The following is a 22,689-nucleotide window of genomic DNA, read 5'->3' on the forward strand; positions in this document are numbered from 1 at the left end:
CGAGTGCGGGCTCAGGGCGCGCCGAGCGGACGGTCGCTTTCATCAAGCGTGTCGCGCGCCTTTCGGGACTTACGGCGCATGTGACCTCACTGCATTCGACGATCCTCCGTTTGAGTCGGGCAGTCAGCCGCTGCGAGCAAAGGCCCAGTTCGGTCACCCGTCTCCAGGCGGCGAGCGCGGCGGTCTCCCGTGGCCCTCGGCACCTCTGCCGCGGGCACCGCTCCTCCGTCTCCTCAAGACGCTTCTGCGCAGAGTCCAGATCCTCCTGCAGCACCTGCGCCGGAGAGCCAACAGAGTGGTGCGGGTCAGGTCCGAGTCGCCTCGCCGCGTCGCCGGCCCTCCGACGCCTACTTCGAGCTTCTGCAGCTGCTCGGTGCAGTCGTCCAGAGAAAGGAGCTCCTGAGAGTCAAAGTGCTCGAGGCCGGCCTCGGCTTTCCTCACACTTTGACTGATTTCTTCAAGCGATTTGGTATGTTTTCTGTGGCTTTCAGCACAGCTGTCAAGCAAATGTTTCATCGGTTAGCGCAAAGGGGCTACCCCGAATACTCTCGGTGGGGTCGAGTGCGTAAAAATGTCCAACCTGCTGAGATTCTCCAGTTGAAGGTAGCCTTTTGCTTTCAGCGTGGACATCCTGACCAGGAGCCGGCTCAGAACGCTCTCTTGGGGACGCTCCGCCTCCGGGGGGGACAGGAAAGGATGCAGGACAACTTGGCTCAGCCCATCCAAGTGAGTCTGGAAACCATCCTCCAGCGAGGCCAAGATCTGCCGGGTCTCCTCCAGATTTTCGCGGCAGACTCCGGCCAGAGCGTGAAGGGGCAGCAAAGACACCTCGACGTCACTCAAGAACTGCAGCGCTTGCTTGACGGTGCGGGCGTAGTTGCTCAGCGATGTCCTCGCATCGCAAATGCTCTCCTGGAACACAAATGGGCGCGGCGGGGTGTTCTGTCAGAGCTCATCGCCAAATACAAAGCCAAGCACGATCGGAGGTGATAGACTGAGAATAGGTTTGCGAGCCTCCCCGGCCCCCGCCCGCTTCCAATGACCTACATGAATGGACAAAATTGACTCGATACAATGAAAAGTCCTCTGGATGGGCAGTCAAATTTGCCCGCGCATCTGCGAGCGCGCTTGTCAATGTGAGAAGAAAAAAAAGAAGCAGAAAAAGCCCACTTGCCATTCGGGAGTCGCATTCACGTCGAAGGCAGTTGGTCAAGTCTTCAAGATCCAACGATTGGCTTCGTTCCTTGTCGCCCGCACTCTCCCGGAGAACCTCCAGCGCTCTGGCACACGACTCGACGGTCTTTTTCAAAAAGAGCGTTTTCTGAAATTCCTTGTTCAGGCAAGCTTCGTCGGGCGTCATCGGCGCGGGGTCCCGGAGCTGCCGGCGAGCATCCCGGAGGAAAGCGCGCAGAGCTTTGCTCTCCGAGTCGAAATGCAGATCTTGAAGCAGGGAGCGCTCGACGACGCCGAGATCCTTCAGGGTTTTCGCCTGCCACTTTTCAAAGTTCTCCTCGCCGCGTCGGAGTCTCTGTTGCTCCGAGCACAGCTGAGCGGGGTCCAAGTCGGTCGAGATCATCTGGAGTTGAGCGCCAACCTCCTCGCAAAGTCTTTTCATCAGGGCCAAGCGAAACAGAAGCTTCTGGTAGATCTTGTACTGCTCCTCTACCCGTCTGACCTCTTTGGTCTGAGCGAGTTGTTGCTCAACGGCCTCTCCGAGGTCCTCTACGTTCCCCCTCATGCGGAGGTACTTTTCGTGCTCTTTGGCCTTGCACTGCGCGCTCGTTAGTTGGTTGTGAAGTTTGGCGACGACCGAGTACAATTCGCCGGTCTTCTCTTGCTGAATCCGGGGCTGGAGAAGGTCAATCTCGGACTTGTGCTCCAAAAGCGTGCGCTTCAAAGACTCCAAAGCGCGCGGGGATTCCGCGGTGACGGGGAAGCGCAGTCGGTCCAGCTGCTCTTGCGCCCGCCTGAGGCTTCGCTCAACAGCAAGAAGCTCTCCCCCGTCGGAGTCGACGTGTTGCTCCAACTCATTTCTCTGGGCCCTTTGGCGGAGGATCATGCCGTCGATGTCTTCCCGGAGGTCGGTGAGCTTGTCGAAAAGCTGGCAGTTCTCTGCCACGCTGAGCTCAGAGGCCATGTCTTTACTCTGCATTAGCAGTTCCTCGCAGGCAGCGGACTGCTCTTGCGCCTCGACGAGCCACCCCGGGCTCCCCCGACCGCCGCGATCGGTCGCCGATTCCTCCCCGACGGCCTCTGCGGTCTCTCTTCGCAAATGCGTCCCTACCCAGGAATCGAGACCCGCGATGCGCTCCCACAGTTTTTCTCTGACCCGCAGCCCCGATTGGATCTCGGTCACGGCCTCGGACAGCTTCGCGGCGAGCGACTTTGAGCGTTCCTCGAGACATTCCAGCACGCAGCGCATCGCCGGCATTTCCTCCGTTTGCTCCAGCTGCGGCAGGAGTTCTCTCGCCGCCTTCGCCCGGCTCTCCAGTTGCCCCCGTTCGGCTGCGACCCGGGACCGCAGTTTTTCGAAGGCCCCGAGCTGCCGGTGAACCTCCTCGGGGAGCAGGGGCACCCCGCGGCGCTCGCCCTCGACGGTGCTCTCCATCTGCAGGGCCCACGAGAGGCCGTCCCTCCCCAAGGTCACAACTTTGTTGGTGACTGGATGAGCGCTTATGTGGATTTGCGAGGCCATCCATTCGTCCGTCAGACAAAGTTGGTCCTTGACATTCAGGAGAGCTTTTGTGATCTCGTCTCGTTCTTTTGGCCATAAACTTGAGGGCAGGGCCTCCGACGCTTCCTTCAAATGGTCGAATGTGACGCGGGCGGCTTTCACCTCGGCGTGCGCGAGCAACAGCCGCTTTGCTTTCTGGCAATCCCACGGGGAGCCTTCGGGGGCTTCGGATTCAAGCTCTTGACCGATGGACTCCAAGCGTCCCCGCAGATCGGACAGCTCCAGCAAAAGGCGGCCGCAGCCGCGGGACAGAGCGTCCGTACGATGCGAGGCCTTTTGCGCGGCTCTCTCCAGGTCTCTCCACTCCTGATGTCGGGCACCAAGCGTATTTGCGGCAGCCGCTTGTTGAGCGCGGCCGAGAAGAGGGCGCAGCTTCGCATGGGCGGCGAGCAACTCCCCAAGGACGCTGCGTTTCTCCTCAAGAGCGCTCTTGGTGGACTTCAGGCGCTCTGCCTCTTCATGGCAGCTCTCTGCTGGGAAACTGCGAGAAAAACGGTTCAGTCCGCAACTTTGACAGTCCGACAAATACAGCGATACCTTTGTCAGTCCGCTTCACGCGAGCCGGACAGACGACGGCGGTAGCCAGAATTATCAGCGTTTTGGTTTTTTAAATGGTTGTCCTCGTTCAATCGGGGCACTTTGCTTCGCCCCCACCAAGTTTTGCTATTTTCTTCTGATCTTTGTTCTAAAGGTGTACGCTTTCAATTTTGGTTCCTCTTCCGTGCGTAGCCTCGTTTCCCGAGCTATTTTGTTTCTTTCCATCTCGTCTTTCTTCTACGTCTGTGAAGCTTTGATTTGGTTACTTTCCGCCGGGCACGGAGCCGCTTTGCTTTGTCCCGTTGCGCGTGTTTAGGCGCTATACGGTAGAGTTCCTTACTAGCGGTAGCATTCTTTTTCGGCCTTCATCTTTCCTTTCGCATCGCCTTATACGAGGTTATCGTTTTCCTTATTAAAGTGTCTTGCTTCCTGTCTTGGCTGTAGTTTTCTTTTTTTGTTCCCGCCGCTAATGCTTTTTCGTTTCTGCTTATGTCATCGTCGCGCGCGCTGAATTCATGATAACAGCGTTTGGTTTGCTATTATTTCTCTGGCTTGGGGACCGATCTTCAGTGTGGTCATTTGGGACAAAATCCGAGTCCGTCTCCATGGGAAAAACACCACCGACAATAAGATGACTGCACAGGGACACGGAGAGCCGCGGCGGCCTCCGCGTGATTTCCAGCCGTTTATTTGCGCAAATCTAAAATGAGAAAACTCGCATGGCGCTGCCGCCGCGGGCCGGAACGCACGTCTGGCACTCGCGCGCATGGAAGTCGATGAACTTACAGCCTCGACACATCCAGTTCAGCGGCCAGACTTTCCAATGCGGTCTTGGCTTTGAGATCTTGGCGCCAGAAGTCCTGCACAACCCGCAGCTGGTCCTCTTTTTCTCGGACGACCGCGGCCGCATCCCGAGCGACGGCATTCCAGCGCTTCTCCAAGTACTCCAGAGCGTCCGAGCCGTCGGCATCGGCTTCCCTTTGCCGGCGCAGCAGCGCTGCCCGCTCCCGGGCCGTCTCTCGACACTTCTGTGCTCGGGAAAGCAAAACGGGACTCGTGTTCATTTGGAGAAGCGTTGCACTCGCGTGTATTTCAAGTCTCACCTCAGCCTCCTTCACCTGCCGCCTCATAGGGTCGAGCTGCAGCTCGGCCGAACGATTCTTACAGCTAAGAAGGTCTGACACGAGGCCGCACAGGAGACCGTCCGAGTCGCTGCTGGGGGAGCTCATCAGCTCTGCCAGACAATCCTCGCAGGAGTCCTAAAGCAAGACGGGGTCGATACCGTGAAGAAACAATGCCTTTTATGGTTTTAGCGAATGAAATCCCACGTACCTCATCGCGGAGCTCCTTGTCCGCGTCTGCCTCGAGTTCATCGAAGATGTCTCTCAACCGAGACCTTTCTGGCACATCGTTATCCGAATCCGATTGCTCAACCGTGGCTTCGCGGTTCCCAAAGGCGCTTGTTGTGGCGGCTGTGTGGCAAACATCTTGCGCTTCAATCTTGACTACCTTTTCAGTTTCCTTTTGCGCCAACGTGCCAGCTTTGTCTTTTATTGCACTGTTGTTCCGGTCTTCTGTCTGGGCCCGAGAGGGTGCACCGGGGTCCGGCTGTGGGGGAGCTTCGGCGAGGCTATCTGGAGGCATCTTAATTAATGACTCCACGGGCGCAACGTCACCTCGCTTGACTGTTATCTCAATCTGGACGGGTGATTCCCGGCTCGATTCCTTCTTTTGGATTTCTCCGTGTTCAAAAAGACTCGTGTGCCCGGCGTGGGTCAAAAGTGGGACTTTTGGTCTTTCCAGGGCGGTGTCGGCGAGCTGCGGCGCCTTCTCGTTGGAGTTGGACTCATTTCTGTCTTTCTCAGGTTCACCCGCATGGCTCTGAGCGCGATGTCTCTCTGCGCTGGTGTCTGGTTTCTCGCCCGGTGACACGTCACCTGCGGCTTTCTCTCCCTCCTTCGTTCCTGTTTGGAGTTTGTTTTTCTCCTCCGCACATGCTCTTACCTCGACTTCAAGATGCACATCAGGCCCCACGTGAATTGTCACGGGAGTATGTTGAAAAGCACCCGCAGACGTGGAGGCTCCGCGCTCCTCCGCGCCAGTCGGACTTTCCCGGTCGAGTTCCACCGGAGTCGCACTCTGGCCGGTCCTTTCCCCGGCCTGCTCAAACAATACAATTTCGATCAATTCGGTTGCATTTGTCTGAAGTCTTGCAAAAACCACCGGAGGCTCCCCTTGGCCCAAGTCCTTGCGTTGGGCGGGGCTTACGGCAGAAAAGCTTTCATCCGCGACTTGGTGCTGCATATCCAACGTATCCGAGGCTGCGCTCTCACGGGCTGCGTCTAAAAGCGCAGATCTTTTTCCTAGGTTGGCGTGGTCATCATCAGCGGCAACCTGGAGCAGGACATTGTGGTCTTTGGCATCGGCGGGTCTTCCTCTTGTGGATTCCGGCAGTTCCAAAGCGATAACGGTTTCCGTCGGTGCTATCGTTTGCCCAGGTGAGATCGTTTCTGGAACATTCTGCGCTTCTGCCAGAAGTTCACACATGGGTGAGGCGCGTTCCTCGCCGGGCGGTTCGGCTTCTTTTGGAATAGTTTGATCCTCCCCTTTCTGAAGTTCAGGAGAGGCCTTTGAACTCTTGGACTTTCTTTTGGGCGGCGCTAGCTTTGCATCCCAAACAGCGGCGGAAGGCTTTGGCCCACTTGCAGGGCCAGGCCCTATGCCGATGGCAGTATCCGGCTCGGTGGAACCGGAGGGAACGCAGTGCTTTTTGGACTTCCTCCGGGTGGACAGTTTGGGAGGGTCCGGTGAAATCGTCCGACTCTTTGCAGTCGCTGCCAATTCTTGAGCTTCTCCAACAAATCCCACGACGGAGCGCCGGAGTCGATCGTGTTCGTCTTTAGATTCCGTCGGCCCCTTTTCCACGATTCCCGGGTAGGCGGTTGAAGTCTTTGACTTCCTCTTGGGCGGCTGCGGAGTCGGTGGCGGACTTTGGTCGCGACACCACGACGACGCTTGCTCGGACACCTCGGCGTCTTCGAAATGAAGTGTGGCGGCCTTTGATTTTCTTTTGGGTGCCGTGAGCTCTCCTTCAACTTCGGGCCAACTTGCTGCGGCAACTTGCGGAGCCGAGGATGTTTTGCTACAGTGGAACTCTGAGAGTAAATCGGGATCTTTCATAGCGGGTTCAATCACGTCGGTGGCGGAAGCCTCCACACCTTCGGCCCCTTTCCTTGCCTCCTCACAAATTCCGTGTTGGCTGTCATCTTGAGGTTCTTCTTCGACAGGTTCCACACGAGAGTCTTCTTTTCGTGCCCCCAGGGGCGTGTCTTTTTCTGCCACTTTGGGAGACAACGTCAGACTTTTTGACTTTCTTGCGGGCGGTGAGATCTCTCCTTCCTCCACTGGAACAACTTGGAGCACTCCCGCGGCGACTTGTGGAGCCGAGGATGCCGCCCCGCTTTCCGACTGTATCTGTGATCGAAAATCCCTCATCGCGGACTCAATAAGTCCCGTGACAAATTCGGCGACGACCGTCGCAGATTCCGCACTTTCAGAGTCTCGTCCGGCGTGGTCACATACCGGATGCCCTTTGTCATCTTGACACTCGTCCTCGTCGGCTTCCAGAGCGGGCCCTTCTTTTGCCACCGCGGGCTCCCCTTCGGGCTGCCGCGGAGTTAGCGTGACATTTTGGGATCTTCTTGGGGGTGGCGAGAGATTCCCTTTGTCTGCAAGACAAATGTTGCCGATTCCCGTGGCGACTTTTCGTTGGTGTGGCTCTGCCATCGCAGAGTCGAGATTTTCTATGAGGAATTCTTCGTGGGCGGAAGCTCCCGCACTTCTGGAATCTTCCATTGCGTCTCGACAAACGGCGTGCTCCGTGTCACGGTGAGATTTTCTCCCCGTGGCGGCCGGAGCCGAGTCCTCTTTGGTCATCGTCGCCCGCTCTCTTAGAGACGGTTTTGGAGAGAACTTGACAGTATTTGACTTTCTCACGGGCGTTGAAATCTTTGTCGCGTCCTTCACAACACCGACTTCAGAGATTTCTGTGGCGAGCGGTGAAGCTGCGCGTGTTGCTCCGCTTTCTTGATCTGATTGTAAGTCAACCTCTGTTCTGGCAGACTCAATAATTTCTGTGACAAACTGGGCAACTGCGGCACTTCCGGTGTGCAGATCTGCCGTCCGCGTGTCCGCCGGAGAAACGTTTTGCCAGACCGCGGGCATTTCCTCAGCTGAAGGTTTGTTTTTCCGCGGCGGTGCAACCAAAGGCGTCTCTGCGTCCTCGGGTTGAAGATCAACAACGTCGGGTTTTGCTTCACTCGGTACGCCAAGTTCCTGTACGAGGGAAACATTCGGGATTTTGGAAATAGCACTCATCATGTCTACGAAACAGTTTTAGAACTACGAAAAGGCCTTTCGGATACCGCTACCTTGACGATCTGAGCTAGGGACGTTTGAAGTATCCCCGCTTCTCCGAGAGTCTCGGAGACGTCTCGCGTAAGCTGCTCAAACACGTCCCGGTCCAGGCAGTCACTCAAAAACTCCCGCTGTTGCTGCTGCTGAAACGCCTCCCGAAGGACAGCCTGCAACCTTTCGCCTTCGTCCGCTGCCTCCTAACAAAACCAAAAAAGTCTTTGGTATTGAGCTAAAGGGTGTCTGAAAAGAACGGCTCGGTGGAACGATGCAAACCTGCAGCGCTGAGCCGGATGCTTCCGAAGGCTGGCTTTGATTCCAGTCCCGCAGGGCTCGCAAGGAACGGCCGAGGCAACGAGCGGCGTTGGCCGAACAGCTTTGGCGATGCTGCCTCAGTCTGGACCGCAGACTGAAGGAACGAGCAAAAGGCATTTTCCTCGGCGACAAAATGTCACCGGCATGGCTTACGACGACACCGTTGGGAGTATGGCGACATTCTTTGGATCTTCAATCGTGCAAAGTTTTTTCCGTGTGCCCCCCAAGCCCCCAAACAATAAAGAAAGAGAAATATGTAAAAATGGCTAATACCACCTCGTGACGGTCCTGTCCCACTCCCGTTCCCTCCATACTCCCTGAATATATCCATCCGTCTTCCTCACAAGGTTCGTGCTGGAGCCTGTCCCAGCTGTCTTCGGGCAGCAGGCGGGGGACACTCTGAGCCACCCTGAGCCTGCCAGTCAAAGAAGCATCCGCGGGACGATTTCGTTTCGAGAGCCCAATCAACCTGCCGTGCATGTCTTTGAAGTGTGGGAAGAAAGCCGCGCGGGCGCAGGGACAAAGCCGGGCCACGGATCTGGATATTGACCGCCTGGAAGCCCGAAATACCATCGGGTGTACCGGTGTGCCGCGTATGTCCGGGGGGGGCCCTGCATTCCCGGGGGCTGTCCTTGCCCTCAACAATGAGCCCAGAAAGCGGAAAGCTTCACTTTGTCTGACGGCGTGAGGAGCGCGTCGTCGCCCGTCATGCAGAAGGAGCGTGCGGCGGGCGGTACCTGTCGTGTTGCTGGAGTAGAGACTCGGCCGTGACGGTTATTTCGCTCGGAAGCTCGCCGGCGGCGGCCACTTCCCGGCCAAGCGCGTCAATTTGGACGCCGAGCTCCTCCAGTGACGTACCACAATTCTGTGGGAAGAAAGCAGCCACGTGAGGGCACTCGACGTCGGTTCGGTGCTCTCGGCGGGCGGAGACGGGCGGCGAGGCCGACCTGCAGGCTGTTCCAGTGCCCCCGCATCTGACGGATGTCGCTCTGCGGCCGGACGGGCCCGAGCGCCCGATCCAGCGAGCTCAGCTCCCACAGCAAGGCGGCGGCTCTCTCTTTCAGCTCCTCTATCTTCCGGGCCGCCCGGCGGTCCGACTCCCGCAGGCGGGCCTCGCAGGCCGTCAGGCGCTCCCTCACGTCCCGCTCCGAGGCGGCGCAGAGCTCGCAAAGGTGGCCGACCGCCAGCGTCAGAGCGTCGGCGCCTCCTGGGGTGCAGAGGCCGAGCAGAAGGTCTTTGGCCACGTCCAGGTCCTTCATGTCTCCGTGCTCCCGCTGCGCCGTCTGGAGCAAGGCCTGAAAAGAGCAGACGGTTGCCGCGCAAAGCCGACGGAAGACGCCTCGTCCGGCTCGCTCGGCGCGCCGACCTTCAGCGTGTTGACGGCGTCGCGCAGATGCGCGGCGTCATCCGGAGGAGTCCGCAGGCCTTTCACTTGCTCTCGCAACCAATCCTGCGCCGCTTCGTGCTGTTCCAGCAGCTGCGCGACTCGCCTCTCCGCCGCCATCCCTCGCTCCAGCCTCGCCACGGCCTCCTGAACGCACGAGTGCCCGACGCAGAGCGAGGCTGCGGCATTTGACTTTGGAATGCGAGCAAACGCAATACTGCGCACGCACTCACCGTTAGGTCTCCGAGCACAACTCTGACGGATTCCTCCATGCCGCCGCACGGGGAGTCGGCCCAGTCGGGGTCCCGGGTGCGCTCAAATAGCCGCGCGGCCTGAACGGAGGGAAATAGGAGGAAACAAGGGGTGGGTGGTCTCCCCTTTCCTGTCCAAGGGCCCCCCCCTGTCCGGTTGACAGGAAGGACGCTTCCAAATTCTCTTTCTCAATTCCCGCTCTACCTCGGCGCGCAGGTCGGCGAGGAGGGGCCCCTCGGCCGCGGCCTGGTCCTGCAGCCTCCGGGCTCGGTCCAACGCTTGACTGCGCTCGCCCAGGCCGGGCCAAGGGAAGGCGCTCGGCAGATCGGACGTCCGCGCCTCAAGTTCCGCAACACGAGCGGCGGCTTGTCCTCGCCGCTCGCGACAGGACACCAGGAGGTCCTCCGCACTCTGCAGTTGTCTGGCGGACAAGGACAAAGATTTTGAGAGCCTTCCTTCCTGCTAAACCGGAGTGCGTTGTCGCGAGGTGCCCGGGGGGCAAGCGTGCGCCCTCTTGAACTATAGGGCTCCATCGCTACCTTGGAAATGAATCGGCAAAGGATTCTTTTGGTACCTGCGTCTGTTTTCCGCCGCCTCCAGCACGGCGCTCCACTGCTCTTGCAGCTCTTTGAGTTTGCACTGCACCCGCAGTCTGCTGTCCTCTTCCAAGTCCTTTTGTTCGCACAGGCTGCGCGCTCGTCTCTGCAGATCCGCCACTCGACAGTCTCCGTCGGATTTGCAGCTCAGGATCATCTAAAGACGCGACGGCATTTGTCGGAACGTAGGCGCGGGGAAGTTGCTCCCGAGGGCGCTATTTGCGAGTCGAGGGGCTTCGCTCACATGCATGGCGTTCAGCCCGTCCTCCGTCCGGGCCCGGCCGCCTCGACCGTCCGTCCCGATGCCGTCCAGCTCGGCCCGCAAGGCGTCCAGCCAGGCTCGGGCGTCGGCCGCCCGGCTGGAGAAGGCTTGCAGCTCCCTGGAAAGCGAGTAAGCGACTTCGGCTTTGCTCAGCAAGTTGTCGGCGTCGCGCAACAGCTCCGCCCACAGCTCTTCAGAGGCTTCGAGCGCTTCTCCCAAATCTGGCTCGCCGCCGTCCTCTGCGCCGGCGCGATCGCAGAGCTCCCGACTCTGTTTCCGCAGTTTGGCCAGCTTGCGATCGCCTTCCGGTTTGGAGCTCAGGATGGCCTGATACAGAAGGAGCGCAGAGAAGGCTCGAGAACATCTGGCGCAATCGTCAACGTCTCCAAACGTGCGGCCGCCATTCGCTCACTCGAAGGCCGCCGCATTCATCGCTAACCTGTGCGGTTTGGATGGCGACTTGGGGATCCTCGTAAACACGAACGGAACCGAGATCCCGTCGCTTGTCTTCCAGCCAGTCTTGGACCAGTCGTCCGGACTCTTCGTGCTCCTTCAACAGCTGCTCTCGAGCCATCTGCTTTTCTGCAGAGTCTTGCGCCGCTTGAGCCCCCCGGAGGATTCCCCTCCACCGGTCCTCGGCGTCCTGAGCGCTCTTGCGAAGCTCCAGTTGGCGGGGATGCTCCGGCTCCCGAGCGCACACGCTCCGGCAGAGTCTCGTCAGCTCCTGGACTTTCTCGTCTCCGTCGAGCTTGGCGTTGACGATCGTCTGACGAGAGATGATGACCAATGAGGAAAATGTGGGCAGAGACTGCGACCACGTTGCAAAATATGGACGGTGGGACATTCGTTGACAAATGCCCGACGAATGAAAAAGTGGCTTGTCGCTTTTTTTCTCAATCGCACCACATTTATTGAAAATCTTTACCGTCGCCAGGGGGCGATTTGGTACGCACCCGTGCACCACAAACAGAGGGGTGACCCAAAAAAGGAACAAATAAAGCCCACTCCAACACAAGATGAAATCAAGAATACCCCGCTGAGAGCCAGTGGTGGCGCATCGAACTTATCGTTGGCGTGGTGCCAAAAGCGTGCGCTTGCAAAATGGTGCATTTTCCTCACCTGTGGACATTGCATCATCAAAGCGAGCCCTTGAGAACAGTCGCTTGATTCCTGTGGAACTCAACTCGCTTGGCTATGCTCTTGGCAATACATTCGTGAATGACTTCCAAACATAAACAAGCGCCTAACTTCTTCCTGGGCCCGCCACCGATAAAAGTCCATTTCTATTCATTTCAATTGCTGGGGTCTGCAAATGAAGCCCGGCGACCATTCAGTTCATGAAGCGAGGTCGGGCGGAACAATTGAAACTAACGGTTGGGTTTCGCAAAGACAATATCAAGCCCGGAGGCGGCTGACTGATACAATAGTTTGTGTGCGTCGGTCTGATGCCGCGTCGTTCTCGCCGCGCTCACCTGCGCAGCGTGCAGTCCTTCTTGCGCCGTGGCGAGACCGCCGAGTGAGTCCAAGTGTCGTTGCAGGTCCGAGAGCCAGCCGGCCGTTTCCTGCAGGAGCCTTTGGAATTCCTTCAGCTGAAAGGCACGAAAGGCAGCCAAACCATGAGGTCCCGAATGCACACATCGGCGAGTGGCGGCGCGTGACGAGCGGCCCCATCTCTCGCCCACGGGTCCACGCCGGTGCGAGGTCATCACCTCCGAGTCCCTGGACTCCATCTCTCGCTCGATCTGAGTCGCAGCCTCCTCCTGCAGCCGTGCGGCCGCCCGGAGAACTTTGCTCCACTGTTCCTCCGCGTCTTTGACCGCTTGCTGGACTTGACATTTTTGGTCCTCCGCCACATCCTGCCGGTCAAACAGGGTCTGGCCTCGCCTCCTCAGGTTGTTGACCTGAAAGTCGCCGTCGGGTCTGGACTGCAGTACGTCCTGGAAAACCAAGAGCAGCTGAACGTCTCGTGAATGGCTCATCTTTTGGTCGGTACCGAGCGTCCGACGTGTCGGCATTCATCATTTGGCCGTTTCAAAAAAGCCGCTGGCGGATGAGCAAAGAGGACAACCGACCTGCGCTAGGCGTCGTCTGTCTTCAGGTGGCGAGTGGATGCCGGCGGACTGCAGCCGGCGCTCTCGGTCTCGCAGCCAAGACTGCACGTTTCCACTCTGAGCCTGAAAGTCATCGGCGAGGCTTCGCGTTTGGGCCTCTTCGCAGGTGTGCAGGAGCGACTCCCACTGCTGCTCCGTGTCTTCCAGCAGGCGGGCCACCTCGGACTTCCTGCTCTCATCCAGCTTCTCCCGCAGACGGTCCGCTTCCCTCTTCAGCTCCACGATTTGACGCTCGCCCTCGTCTCGGCAGGAAACAACGGCCTGCGAGTGAAGAGGGTGACGTCAGGCGTCGCGTCTCGTTCTTGCCCGTAGGCCGCGTGCTGAATTTCCTCGCTCATCGCGTGAGAGGTGTCGGGGGAGGCACCTGGGTCACTCGCAGTCTTTCCTGGAGAGGCATGTGTGCCCCAAGCGAGAGCAGGTTGCGTCTGTGCTCTCGGATCCAGGACCGAGTGCCGGCGACTTGGGCTCGGAACACGCCGGCCTCCCTCTCGGCCGAGGCTTCGCTTTGCGCCTCCGTCGCATTTGCCCAGCGCTCCTCCGCGCCTCTCATCACAGCCTGGACCTCCTGGCGAAGGCCTTCGTCCAAGTCCGGGTTCCCGCACAGACTCTGGCCCTGCTCCTTTAGGTGCTGCAGCGCCAACTGCAGAGCAGGTTTGCTCAGCAGGGCTTCCTGAAATCAAAAAGGCCACGATTCAGCCAAGAGACAAAGTGTCAGTGAAGTTTTGGGAAGCCGTTGGAAACTCACCTGCAACGTTTCATGAGAGCGAAGCTTGCGATCCAAGTCGTCGATCAGGGACTGCACTTGTTGACTCTGGGCTTTGAGAGCCTCCACTTGTTGCTCAAAGCAAGCTAGCGTCTCTGCCTCGTTGACAAAATCCTCAGCGGCCTGCAGGACACTCCTCCACTCGTCCTCCAGCTCTCGGACCGACTGCTCAACTTCCTGTTTGCGCCGCGGGTCCAGCCGGTCCTGTTGACAAAGGCTCCGGCTGTCAAGTTGCAGCCTGTTCATCTTGGCATCTCCCTCCGCCTTGGCACTCAAGACAGCCTGGTGACAGCCACAAGAGAAACATCATGGAACACGGCCATGCGGCACGCAGCGTTTACTGGGTTCAAACAATCGCTCCGCTGCAGAAAGACGCAGGCAAGCACATTCGTTCCAAGTCGACGAGCTCTGACTTGCGCTTTGAGGCTCCCGTCTTTGCGCGGCGGGTCGTGGCACGAGGAAGTGAGGGAATGCCGGAGGTCTTGAAGCCAGGTCTGGATGTGGGCGGCCTGGGCCGCAAAGTGGCCCAGCTGCCCGTCCGTGACTAGGCGCGCCTCTGCCTGCGCCTCTGCCTGCGCCTCCGCATGCGCCTCCGCCTGTGCTCGGAGCTCCAGGTTTCGGTAGCGCTGTATGACGTCGTCACCGTCCTGGAGGATTGGCTCAGCTCTGATGCCCCGGCGGCGCACGGAATCTAACAGCTCCGCGAGCGCATCCACTCGTTGGCTGATGCGCAGAAGGAGAAGAGAGATGAAAGCGGCGATTCTTCAGCGCGTACCGTACACTCAGCCGATTCGGCTTGAACGAAACAGTTTCAGAAAACAAATATTTTTTTCCCTCCTGATGTGATCACCTCTCATGGCGCAGGTCCTTGAGGAGGCGCTGCGTCGCGCCAGGCGCCGCACTGAGTTCCTCTTTGCCCCGCAGCCACTCGTGGAAATCGTCACGTTGCGTCTGCAGCCTGCGGATGCCGCAGAGGTAAATGGCCTTTCAGGCGTTCCCGTTTACGAGACTCTGCGGCGAGGGTGAGCGGGAGTGCAGCGTTTACCTGCTCAAGTCGCAATTCAGAGACTCCATTTGCTTCTGCCTGTCCAAACAGTGCGCCTTGAAGGTGTGCACCTCCCCATGCTGCTCCTTCAGCCAGTCGCCGAGCTCACTCAGCTGCTGCGGATCGACACGTGGGCGGCCTCGTTCCAGACGCTCCCTCAGCTGCTCCAGACGGCGCTCCGCATCGTTGGCCTTTAAAAAGCACTGCGAGAGATCGAGGAAGCAAGCGCTCAGGGCCTTTGCTTCCCCTGACGCGATGCGACGGTCGGTCGCTCACAGTGAGCCTTTGTAAGGATGTTTCCACATCGGCTCTGCTCTCCGGGTTCTCGAAACACTCGTTGACGGCCAGCTGCAAGTTCTGGAACCAGTGCTCAAAAGACTGCCTCTCATCTGCAGAAGATCCAAAGGACAATTTGTTCTTTAAAGACCAACACGTTACGCGCGACCAGAAGAGCGCTTCCGGTTTCAAGCGGGGCCGCGCCAGAGAAAGGTCAGGAAGACCTCTCTGGACGGAGCGGAGTCATGCACTGACCTTGGATGAGCTCGAGCGGGCCCCTGTCCTTCTCCTCTCTCTTGAGGCGGATCATGTCTTTGGTGCGACCGACAGCATCCGTCAGTCGCCCGCAATCCTCGGAGAGTTCCTCCAGCACCAGTGGACTGGCCACGCTGGAGACCAGAGCAATCTCCCTCAGCACCAGATCGACCTGCTCCTCTTGGGCCTCCAGGTTGTCACACAAATCCTGGAGCCAAACGATACAAAACACGCATGGCAATACAGTTGGGCTTGATTCAGCGGCTGGAAGTGTTCCTGCTGGGATTTAGTGGTTCAAATTGGTGAAAAGTGACAGAGGAGAACAAACTTTTTTAGGGCTGTCACGATTCACAGAAGTTTGCTACGTCCAGACGTATTCGGGTCACGCTTTGCTACGAGTTCACAGAAGAAAGCGACGCCAAGTCCCACAAGCATAATTGCAGGTTCCTTCTCATTTATTTTTAGACGACGGTACTGCAAGTAAACAAGCTCATTTAGCTGCCGGTGGAGTAGAAGCACCTGTCGCGAAATCCAAACGGAGGCAGGGTTTTTTTCCTTTGCGGAAACTGTTTTGGCAAACTGTTCTTGGCGCATGGCCGGCAACAGATTCTGGGCCGCAACGACAGCAACGAACGCAGGCCCACCCGTCACATGAACATAAGCAGTGAGGAGTGACCTGCGAACCGAGACGATTTGGGACGAATACATGAACGCTGACCCCGTTCTGCGTACCTGCAACCGGGTCTCCACCTTTGGTGCTGAGGCTTCGACCTTACTGACCGAGCACTCAATGTTCTCAACAGCCGACAGGCATGCCTCTATCTTTTCGGCCAGATGTTTCTTCACCACCATCAGCTCTTCAAAGACCTCGGTACAGTCAGCAAAGAGCTCCTTCACCTGCTCCATCCTCTTCCTCAACTGTGTCTCCATCACCTGGAGACCCCGCAGGAGAGACGGGTTCATCCGGCACGACGGCCTCCCGAGCGCAGGCGATCGTTTTCAAGGTGCTCGTACTCACTTGCAGCTCCAGTGGAGCCTCTTGACTCCGAAGCATTTCCTGGATCTCCGTAGACTTCTTGTGGAAGTGTTCTATGTTTTTCTCATAGGCCTGGATCTCATCCTAAGCATTGAAGTCACTGACATCAGTTTCATCTTTTCTACAACCGGAAGTTAATCGCTGCCTGTCACCGTCATGGCGCCGACTTGCTGTTGGTTGTGGAAGGGGTGGCTCTCTGCAAACAAGGCCAGTTTGGAGGCCGCCCAGCCATCAATTTCTCCGGCCAACATGAACTCCTTGTCCCACAGCTCCGAGCCCACTTGAAGGTTGTCCAAGTATGCGTCTATCTTCTCCGTCACCTGCGTGGAAACAGAAATCGCCAGGGTGACACCTTCACACACAAGTGGTAGAGTGGCGGCGGCGAAGGTGGATTGTGGAAGTCCAAGCGCTCACATCCAGCCAGGTGTCCATCAGCGTGTCGGCTTCTGCCTCAAACGGTGCCTCCCTGCAGTCGGGGAATCGCTTTAGGTGGGAATGCAGCTGCCTGCTAACTGCCCTCATCTCATCCATCTGCTCACTGAGGCCGCTCAGTTTCACCTTAATGTCCTTGACCTAAACAGGCGCGTTCGAGAGAAAGGGAGGCACCAACGCAAGTGAGCTCAAGTGCGGGACACGGGTGCCCTCGTCCGATCCGAGCTTCCGGCTCACCTTGGTTATAGTCCTGTGAAGGTTGTCTTTGCCCATGTATGAGGCCTGCTCACCGATGGTCTGCTCGGCTGTCAGCACTGCGCCGCTCAGATGACAGCGACGGCTCTGGAACGTCTTCAGAAGTTCAATCAGGATGTTGCACTGCTGCTTCCTGTCAGAGCCCATTGACTTTGGGTGCCACAGACAAGTAACCGGATCAAGCAAGAACAGGAAGTGAACAGACCTGTCAGTCAAAGACAAAAGAGTCTGGTTGTACTCCGCCTCCAGGTCCTCCAGGAGGTTTTGACCTTCTCCTTGACACTCGGCAAGTTCCTTGAGACTTTGTATCGCAGCGTTCTGAATTTGCAGCTGGCCCTCCAAGTCAGACAGAGTCCGAAGCCTAAGGTAAGATGTGACAAGCGTGAAATGAAATCCTTGTGAGCATTTCTGCGCCGCTACGGACACGCGAGGCACACCTGTGTTGCAGGGCTGGCATGGTGGCCTCGTTCAGGCCTCGCAACTCCACGGTGTCCTGAAGCTTCCTCAGTTCCCCCAACAGGGTCCTCTTCCTCAAGCCCAAAGATCGACTTTGACTTTCTCTCATGGGGCTCTGCTGTTGTCCTACCGGCCCAGCGTCAGCCTCTTCCAGTTTGTTCAGCAGGACGCCGACCATGTCCAGGCAGGAGGCAGGAGAACCCTCCCTGGTGACCGTCAGCCGGGCCCCCTGCAGCAGGAGATCCAACTGCGGTGCCTTGTCTTTCAGACTGGCCACACTTTGCTTGATCAGCGCCAGTTTGGTGCAACGGGCTTGCCGAAGCGCCGCATCGCCGCAAGGGGAACCTTGCACTCCGGCAATGTCCTCCTCCACAGTGCGAAGCGACATGAGAAAGTGATCCAAAGCGCGAGCGGCCGCCTCGCTTTTGCTAACTTGTTGGCGGAGCTGGTCCAGGCTGCTCCTGTGGCCTTCCACCTCGCGGGAGAGAGGGAGGAAGTCTCTGGGATCGAGGTCGCTGGAATCTGGCTCCAGGCAGGCCAGCTGATCCAGTTCACTCCAAATGTTTTCATCCAGTTCCTGAGGGAGGAACAAGTTGACGTTAGAATCTGCTAGCGAGTGACGAGATTTTTCACGTCTCTCGGCGGACATCGGACCTTAATGTCCTTCAGGATGTTGGTGTCGGCCAGTGTGAAGGCCGTGATGTCTTTGGGTTGTCTCAGGTAACGATCCAGGCGGTCAGTGAAGTCCACCATGTGGTTCTGAGTGGAGTCAATCTGCCTGAGGGCGGCACCCAGTGAACTGCCTCTCTTCTGAAGGGATGACTGCTGGGCCAGCCACTGCTTATGAAGATCTGAGTTCTCCTGCTCCATACCAGCATTTCCATTCAGTTGGGAGTACTGGTTTATAAACTCAAGCCACAAAGACTCTGTGTCCTGCCTCAGGAACTAAGAAGGAGGGGGGGGGGGGGCGGCGGGGGCGGGGGACGGTGTTTCTAATCATTGACTTATTCAAATTGGGGGTATCCTACATGCTGCCAATGGTACCTGTATTTCCTGGAGCCGCATGTGAAGATCCTTGAGAGTCACAGAGTCGGAGGGAACATCTGTGATGCTCTGTTCATTTTTGGACAGCTGGACTTGCAGAGACTTCTTGTAATGTTCATACCTAAAAAAAAAAACACGATAGATAAGGGCAAATACAATTTTCAGCATGGTGTTAGCATCATTGCTCTGCTTACTTCTCCAAAGCCGCCTTTGTGTTGCCATCTTCATCAACAAATGGGCGACCTCGAACCATTTGTTCGGCATTTGCTGTCTTGAGTTTTGTTTCTGATACCTAGAAACCATGTGCATGGATGCTCACAGTGTGTTTAAGGAAAACCAAAAAAATGAATGCCCGGGTGTGGTTTCCATGACCGCGATACCTCAGATGGGATTAGTGCTTTGCCAAGAGACGCATTTTCTATGGGCGGCATCTGTTCCACATTGAGAAGATCGGGAACCCTGCGAAATATACAAAAACATAATTTTCAAAGACAGTCTTGGAGAGAAAATGTAGAGATTTCCTGAGGACCGAGTGACCCCTGATGTCAAGTCAAATCACATTTATTCCTATAGCCCGTGATCACAAAAAAAGTCTGACATGCCCACAAAGATCTTGTCCAGCTCACGCGGTGCAAATCAGGTCCACATGGATCGGAGCAGAATCCAGAGTGTGACATCCAATTGGGTCATCCTCACCTAGCCCCAGCGTCTCCGGACCAGGACAAGGACAAAGTGAGATGCGTCACCGCTCACCTTGAATCATGCAGCGGTGCTTCTGGGTCTCCACTGAATTGCAGCTGGATGGCAGCCAGACTACTCTCACACTCCCTCAGCTGAGTGTGGGCCAGGCGGTGAGCGTCCTCTGGACTCAGCATGTCACACAGCTCTTTTAAAGCCTCGGCTGACAGGCCTGCTCGGGCCAAATTACCCTCTGGTGAGAAGCAAGCCTGGCAGACATTGACAGAGGAATCAACACATTTCAGGTGTTTTGAGGCTTTGCTTCAAATCAGTTCAACTGATGCACAATTTCAAATGAAACCCCCCCCCCAAAAAAAACCCTACCTCCCACTGTGACTTGACAGACTGTGTAAACAACTCCATGTCTCTGAGCTGCGCAGGTGTACAGAAGGCCTCCATGCCTTTAGCTGCTCTGAGGAATTCCTGCAGCAACTCTGGATCCAGGGTTCTCGGGGTCTACACAGGAGTCAAGTCTTTGGTCAGCTGACATCCCAATGCAGGTTACAATTTTCTTGGTATAGTGTGTCTATTCCAAACAAACATCACCACTAGTGAAACACACTCACACACGCACTCACACGCCCGATGCCACCATGTTGGCAATAAATCCACTTACATTTGTTACTGATGTTTGTTCAGCTGGTAGACATTCATCACCGAGGGCCTCCAGGATGTGTTCCTGCAGGCAGTGCTTGGCCTCCTCAAAGCCATTTCGTGCCAAAGCCCGGGCCTTGGCGTAGGCCTCGGAATAGACTTGCGAAGGAGCCGGGGCCAGGGCCGAAGGGCTGATTGCTTGCTGGACAGCCATTTGAGGCGACTGAGGTAGGAGCGAAGGCTTAGGCACGGATAATACGCCGCCTTGGGTCAGTGTCTGAGCCTCGGGCCGAGGAGTTAACTGGAATTCAGGTTTAGATCGTGGTAGTGCTCGAGTCTGGGTTTGAGGGGATGGCCGAGTCGTTAACTGTTCAGGCATGTACTGTGGCAGTGTCAAAACCTTGGCTTGGTTTGGTGACTGAAACTTGGGTTGATGTGCTCCTTGGGCTTCAGGCTCATATTGTGGCAGGGATTGAGTCTCAGTTTGTGTGCAAGGCTCAATTTGAAGTTGCCGTGCAACCTGTGATTCAGGTTTATTTTGCAGCATCACGGCCGGTGGTTGAGGTGTATATGCTGACAGTGAAGGAGACTGGGGCTGGTTTGGTCTAAATTGCGGAGGTGGCTGCTGTGGCTGAGGCTCGAACTGGCTCAGCTGAACCTGTGGCTGCAAATTGACTCGCGTCTGAATGAGGGGTTGGGGCGGCGCCCTCGGATCAGGTTGATGTTGAGGCTGAGGGGGACACTGAAGTCTGGCTTGCTTTAGTTGCTGAGCTATCTGAGCGTGGACGTTCGTCTGAGGTTGGAGCTGATGCTCGCCGGGCGGATACTGCTGAGCGCGGTGGAAAGGGTGGCTCTCGACACGATGGGCTGCCTGCATCCACATCTGTTGCTCGCCTCGGCCTTCTTGTGTCGGTATCACAGGGGACAATGTGAAGGCCTGACGTGGCATCGACATGGCGGATGAGCTTCCAACTTGGTGCCACGCGTGCAATTGACCCAGTCGGAAATGCCCTGGGTTCTGGACAGCTGGCTGAGATTGCGGGGAATACTCTATCGCTGGATGCACTTGAGGTTGGACTACATGCTGACCTGGAGTCAGGGGTTGCGTGGCACTTGGTTCAATTTTCGGTTGGACATGAGGTGGTGGTCCCCAAAGAGCTTGGGTGGACAATGCCGGCTGAGCGTGCATGAAAGGAGTGCTTGGTTGAGCCGAGCTTTGAATCTGGCCCATTGTTTCAGTTTTGCCGTGTGATTGGGTCAGCGAGTGCATGTAGCTCGGAGACCGGTTTGGACCCCTAGCAACGGGCTCTACTTTGAATTGAGACTGAGCCGTTTGCTGAGCGGCCTTTTGAGGTAGTGTCTGTACCTGCGATTGTGTTTGAGCCCGCAGCGTGGAGAGGGAGGATGTTGCCTGTTGCGGCCCGATGGTGGCCCGTGACCGCGGATGACCGCAAACTTGAATGCGGGATGGCACGGGCGGCTGAATTGCGTCCCGCATGGGAGATAAAGGCCTGACTTGAGCCCAGGTCGGCCCTTGAGCTACAACTTGCCCATGTGCAGGAGGCTCGAGCTGGACCCGCGACTGAACCAGGATGTGGGCCGGCGGCGGACTTTGCTCGAGAGGCATATCTTTTGCTTTGGGATTTTTCTGTGCGTTTTCCTCATGTTGTACCACAAGAACCGGTTGCAGTTGTCCATGGTCTTGTTTCAGCCGATTGCGGATTTGCCGCACTCCTTCGTTCCGTTCTGTTGCTCGCTCGGCACAAGTGTCTTGGAATTTGGGCTTGGCACCAAGGCTTTCTGTTTGCTGAGGAACTTGCACAATACATCCCACGACCTCCTCGTCCATCTGCGTTTGTACAGCCTCGACTGGTTCTTCAACAGCATCTTTGTTTGGACTTTGGGCGTCCAGGTGTGCTGTTTTGCGGAACCAGGGGCGATTCTTTGCGGCCCGGTCCTTTTTGCATTGGAGCTCTTGTGCGCAGAGAGATTTCTTTACTGACGCAGTCAGCTCACGTGTCTCGGTTTCACAAGGGAGTTTTGCTTTAACCTCTTCATGTCTCAACTCATAGTGCCCCCCTTTTTGTTCCTTCGCGACCGACGGCCGGTCCTCCCCTTCCCGATATTCGTCCCCTTCGCTTGTATTTGGCTTGCCTTTTTCTTGCGCCTCAACTGGTGGCCAGTGACACTTTGGCTGTTGCTGGAGCATCAAGGCGCCCTCCATAGTCCGCCATTGCTCAGCCGTCCCCGTCCGGGAATAAGTCTGACCTTCCGCGGCTGGAATTCCCCGCACAGAGCTACGAGGAGGCAAACTCATGCCTTCTCCTCCGTATTCCTGAACCGCGACGTTTGGCACAAATGTTTCTTGACGTGGATGTAATTCCGTCGGGGATGACGGGGACTCCTGGGTTGGCGATGTTGCGTCCGACCGTCTTTGTCGTTGAGGTGTGCTTTTGGCTCGGATGGAGTCTTTGGATGGAGGCCCACCTGTGGGACTCCTGCTTCTGTCTCTTCTTGCTCCCAAGCTGCTCAGCATCCCAACTGCCTCCTGTAATCATACAAACGGGCAATCGTTTAGGTGATGGAAAAGGAAATCTGACGGTATTACGAATGCTCACTTTTTACACATGCGTCCACGAGACCTGCGTTCAAACATCTCCAGTGCCCTTTTTTTTTCTAAGAAGCGCAACATTTAAAATACAAAGAACCAAGAGCAAGAACAATACTACTGGCCTGTGACTGCGCAAGAGCTGCTCGCACGCGGTCCTGCATGACGGTGGCCTGTAGGTACCGAAGAGGCGAGCTCTTCTGATGTCTCAAAATCAGCGCCTGAAGATCCTGCTCCTCTGTCACCACCTGACCCTCGAGCTGAAGGCCACGAGAGATCAGCTCCTGCAGAAAAGTGCAGAGTCCAATCACTCTCAAGCGGGTGCCGTGGACATCCTGTCACAAAGTACAAGACTCCCGCCTCAGTAGTCGGTCTCACCCGAGCCCCGGGATCCTGGCCTTCCGGCCGCTGTCGCTCGGTGGCCCTCAGTCGTCGGCACATCTCCCGAGCCTCCGTCTCCCAGTGCAGAAGCTCGGCCAGGCGACCGTCGAGACCCGAAAGACGGTGCTGCAACTCAGCGCATGCCTGGTCTGCCTCGCCCAGAGTCTTCTTCACCTGGTTAAAGCGGGGACGGTCACATGCA

General features: G+C 57.0%; 1 protein-coding gene across 1 annotated transcript in view; it reads right to left on the reverse strand.

Moving 5' to 3' along the window:
* Positions 1–22,689, reverse strand: part of syne2b (spectrin repeat containing, nuclear envelope 2b) — a 44,557-nt gene that overhangs the window by 10,020 nt on the left and 11,848 nt on the right. The window contains exons 21-63 of the mRNA XM_052086716.1: positions 22,485–22,661; positions 22,189–22,390; positions 19,521–22,051; positions 19,229–19,360; positions 18,920–19,113; positions 18,547–18,625; positions 18,361–18,458; positions 18,167–18,287; positions 17,777–18,067; positions 17,104–17,699; positions 16,872–17,027; positions 16,649–16,799; positions 16,394–16,552; positions 16,132–16,299; positions 15,962–16,063; positions 15,676–15,876; positions 14,944–15,151; positions 14,689–14,801; positions 14,413–14,615; positions 14,218–14,325; positions 13,781–14,090; positions 13,350–13,649; positions 12,969–13,274; positions 12,566–12,865; positions 12,203–12,430; positions 11,966–12,082; positions 10,933–11,259; positions 10,476–10,820; positions 10,210–10,388; positions 9,840–10,056; positions 9,617–9,715; positions 9,366–9,530; positions 8,947–9,294; positions 8,737–8,864; positions 7,961–8,093; positions 7,702–7,884; positions 4,604–7,606; positions 4,375–4,530; positions 4,058–4,299; positions 1,175–3,215; positions 581–912; positions 352–496; positions 74–274 (exon numbers count right to left, since the gene is read on the reverse strand). Coding sequence (XP_051942676.1) covers positions 74–274; positions 352–496; positions 581–912; positions 1,175–3,215; positions 4,058–4,299; positions 4,375–4,530; positions 4,604–7,606; positions 7,702–7,884; positions 7,961–8,093; positions 8,737–8,864; positions 8,947–9,294; positions 9,366–9,530; positions 9,617–9,715; positions 9,840–10,056; positions 10,210–10,388; positions 10,476–10,820; positions 10,933–11,259; positions 11,966–12,082; positions 12,203–12,430; positions 12,566–12,865; positions 12,969–13,274; positions 13,350–13,649; positions 13,781–14,090; positions 14,218–14,325; positions 14,413–14,615; positions 14,689–14,801; positions 14,944–15,151; positions 15,676–15,876; positions 15,962–16,063; positions 16,132–16,299; positions 16,394–16,552; positions 16,649–16,799; positions 16,872–17,027; positions 17,104–17,699; positions 17,777–18,067; positions 18,167–18,287; positions 18,361–18,458; positions 18,547–18,625; positions 18,920–19,113; positions 19,229–19,360; positions 19,521–22,051; positions 22,189–22,390; positions 22,485–22,661 — 15,795 coding nt within the window. The remainder of the gene's footprint in view (positions 1–73; positions 275–351; positions 497–580; positions 913–1,174; positions 3,216–4,057; positions 4,300–4,374; positions 4,531–4,603; positions 7,607–7,701; positions 7,885–7,960; positions 8,094–8,736; positions 8,865–8,946; positions 9,295–9,365; positions 9,531–9,616; positions 9,716–9,839; positions 10,057–10,209; positions 10,389–10,475; positions 10,821–10,932; positions 11,260–11,965; positions 12,083–12,202; positions 12,431–12,565; positions 12,866–12,968; positions 13,275–13,349; positions 13,650–13,780; positions 14,091–14,217; positions 14,326–14,412; positions 14,616–14,688; positions 14,802–14,943; positions 15,152–15,675; positions 15,877–15,961; positions 16,064–16,131; positions 16,300–16,393; positions 16,553–16,648; positions 16,800–16,871; positions 17,028–17,103; positions 17,700–17,776; positions 18,068–18,166; positions 18,288–18,360; positions 18,459–18,546; positions 18,626–18,919; positions 19,114–19,228; positions 19,361–19,520; positions 22,052–22,188; positions 22,391–22,484; positions 22,662–22,689) is intronic.

This window comes from Hippocampus zosterae, chromosome 14 (assembly GCF_025434085.1).
Source record: "Hippocampus zosterae strain Florida chromosome 14, ASM2543408v3, whole genome shotgun sequence".
In the NCBI taxonomy this organism is placed as follows: Eukaryota; Metazoa; Chordata; class Actinopteri; order Syngnathiformes; family Syngnathidae; genus Hippocampus; species Hippocampus zosterae.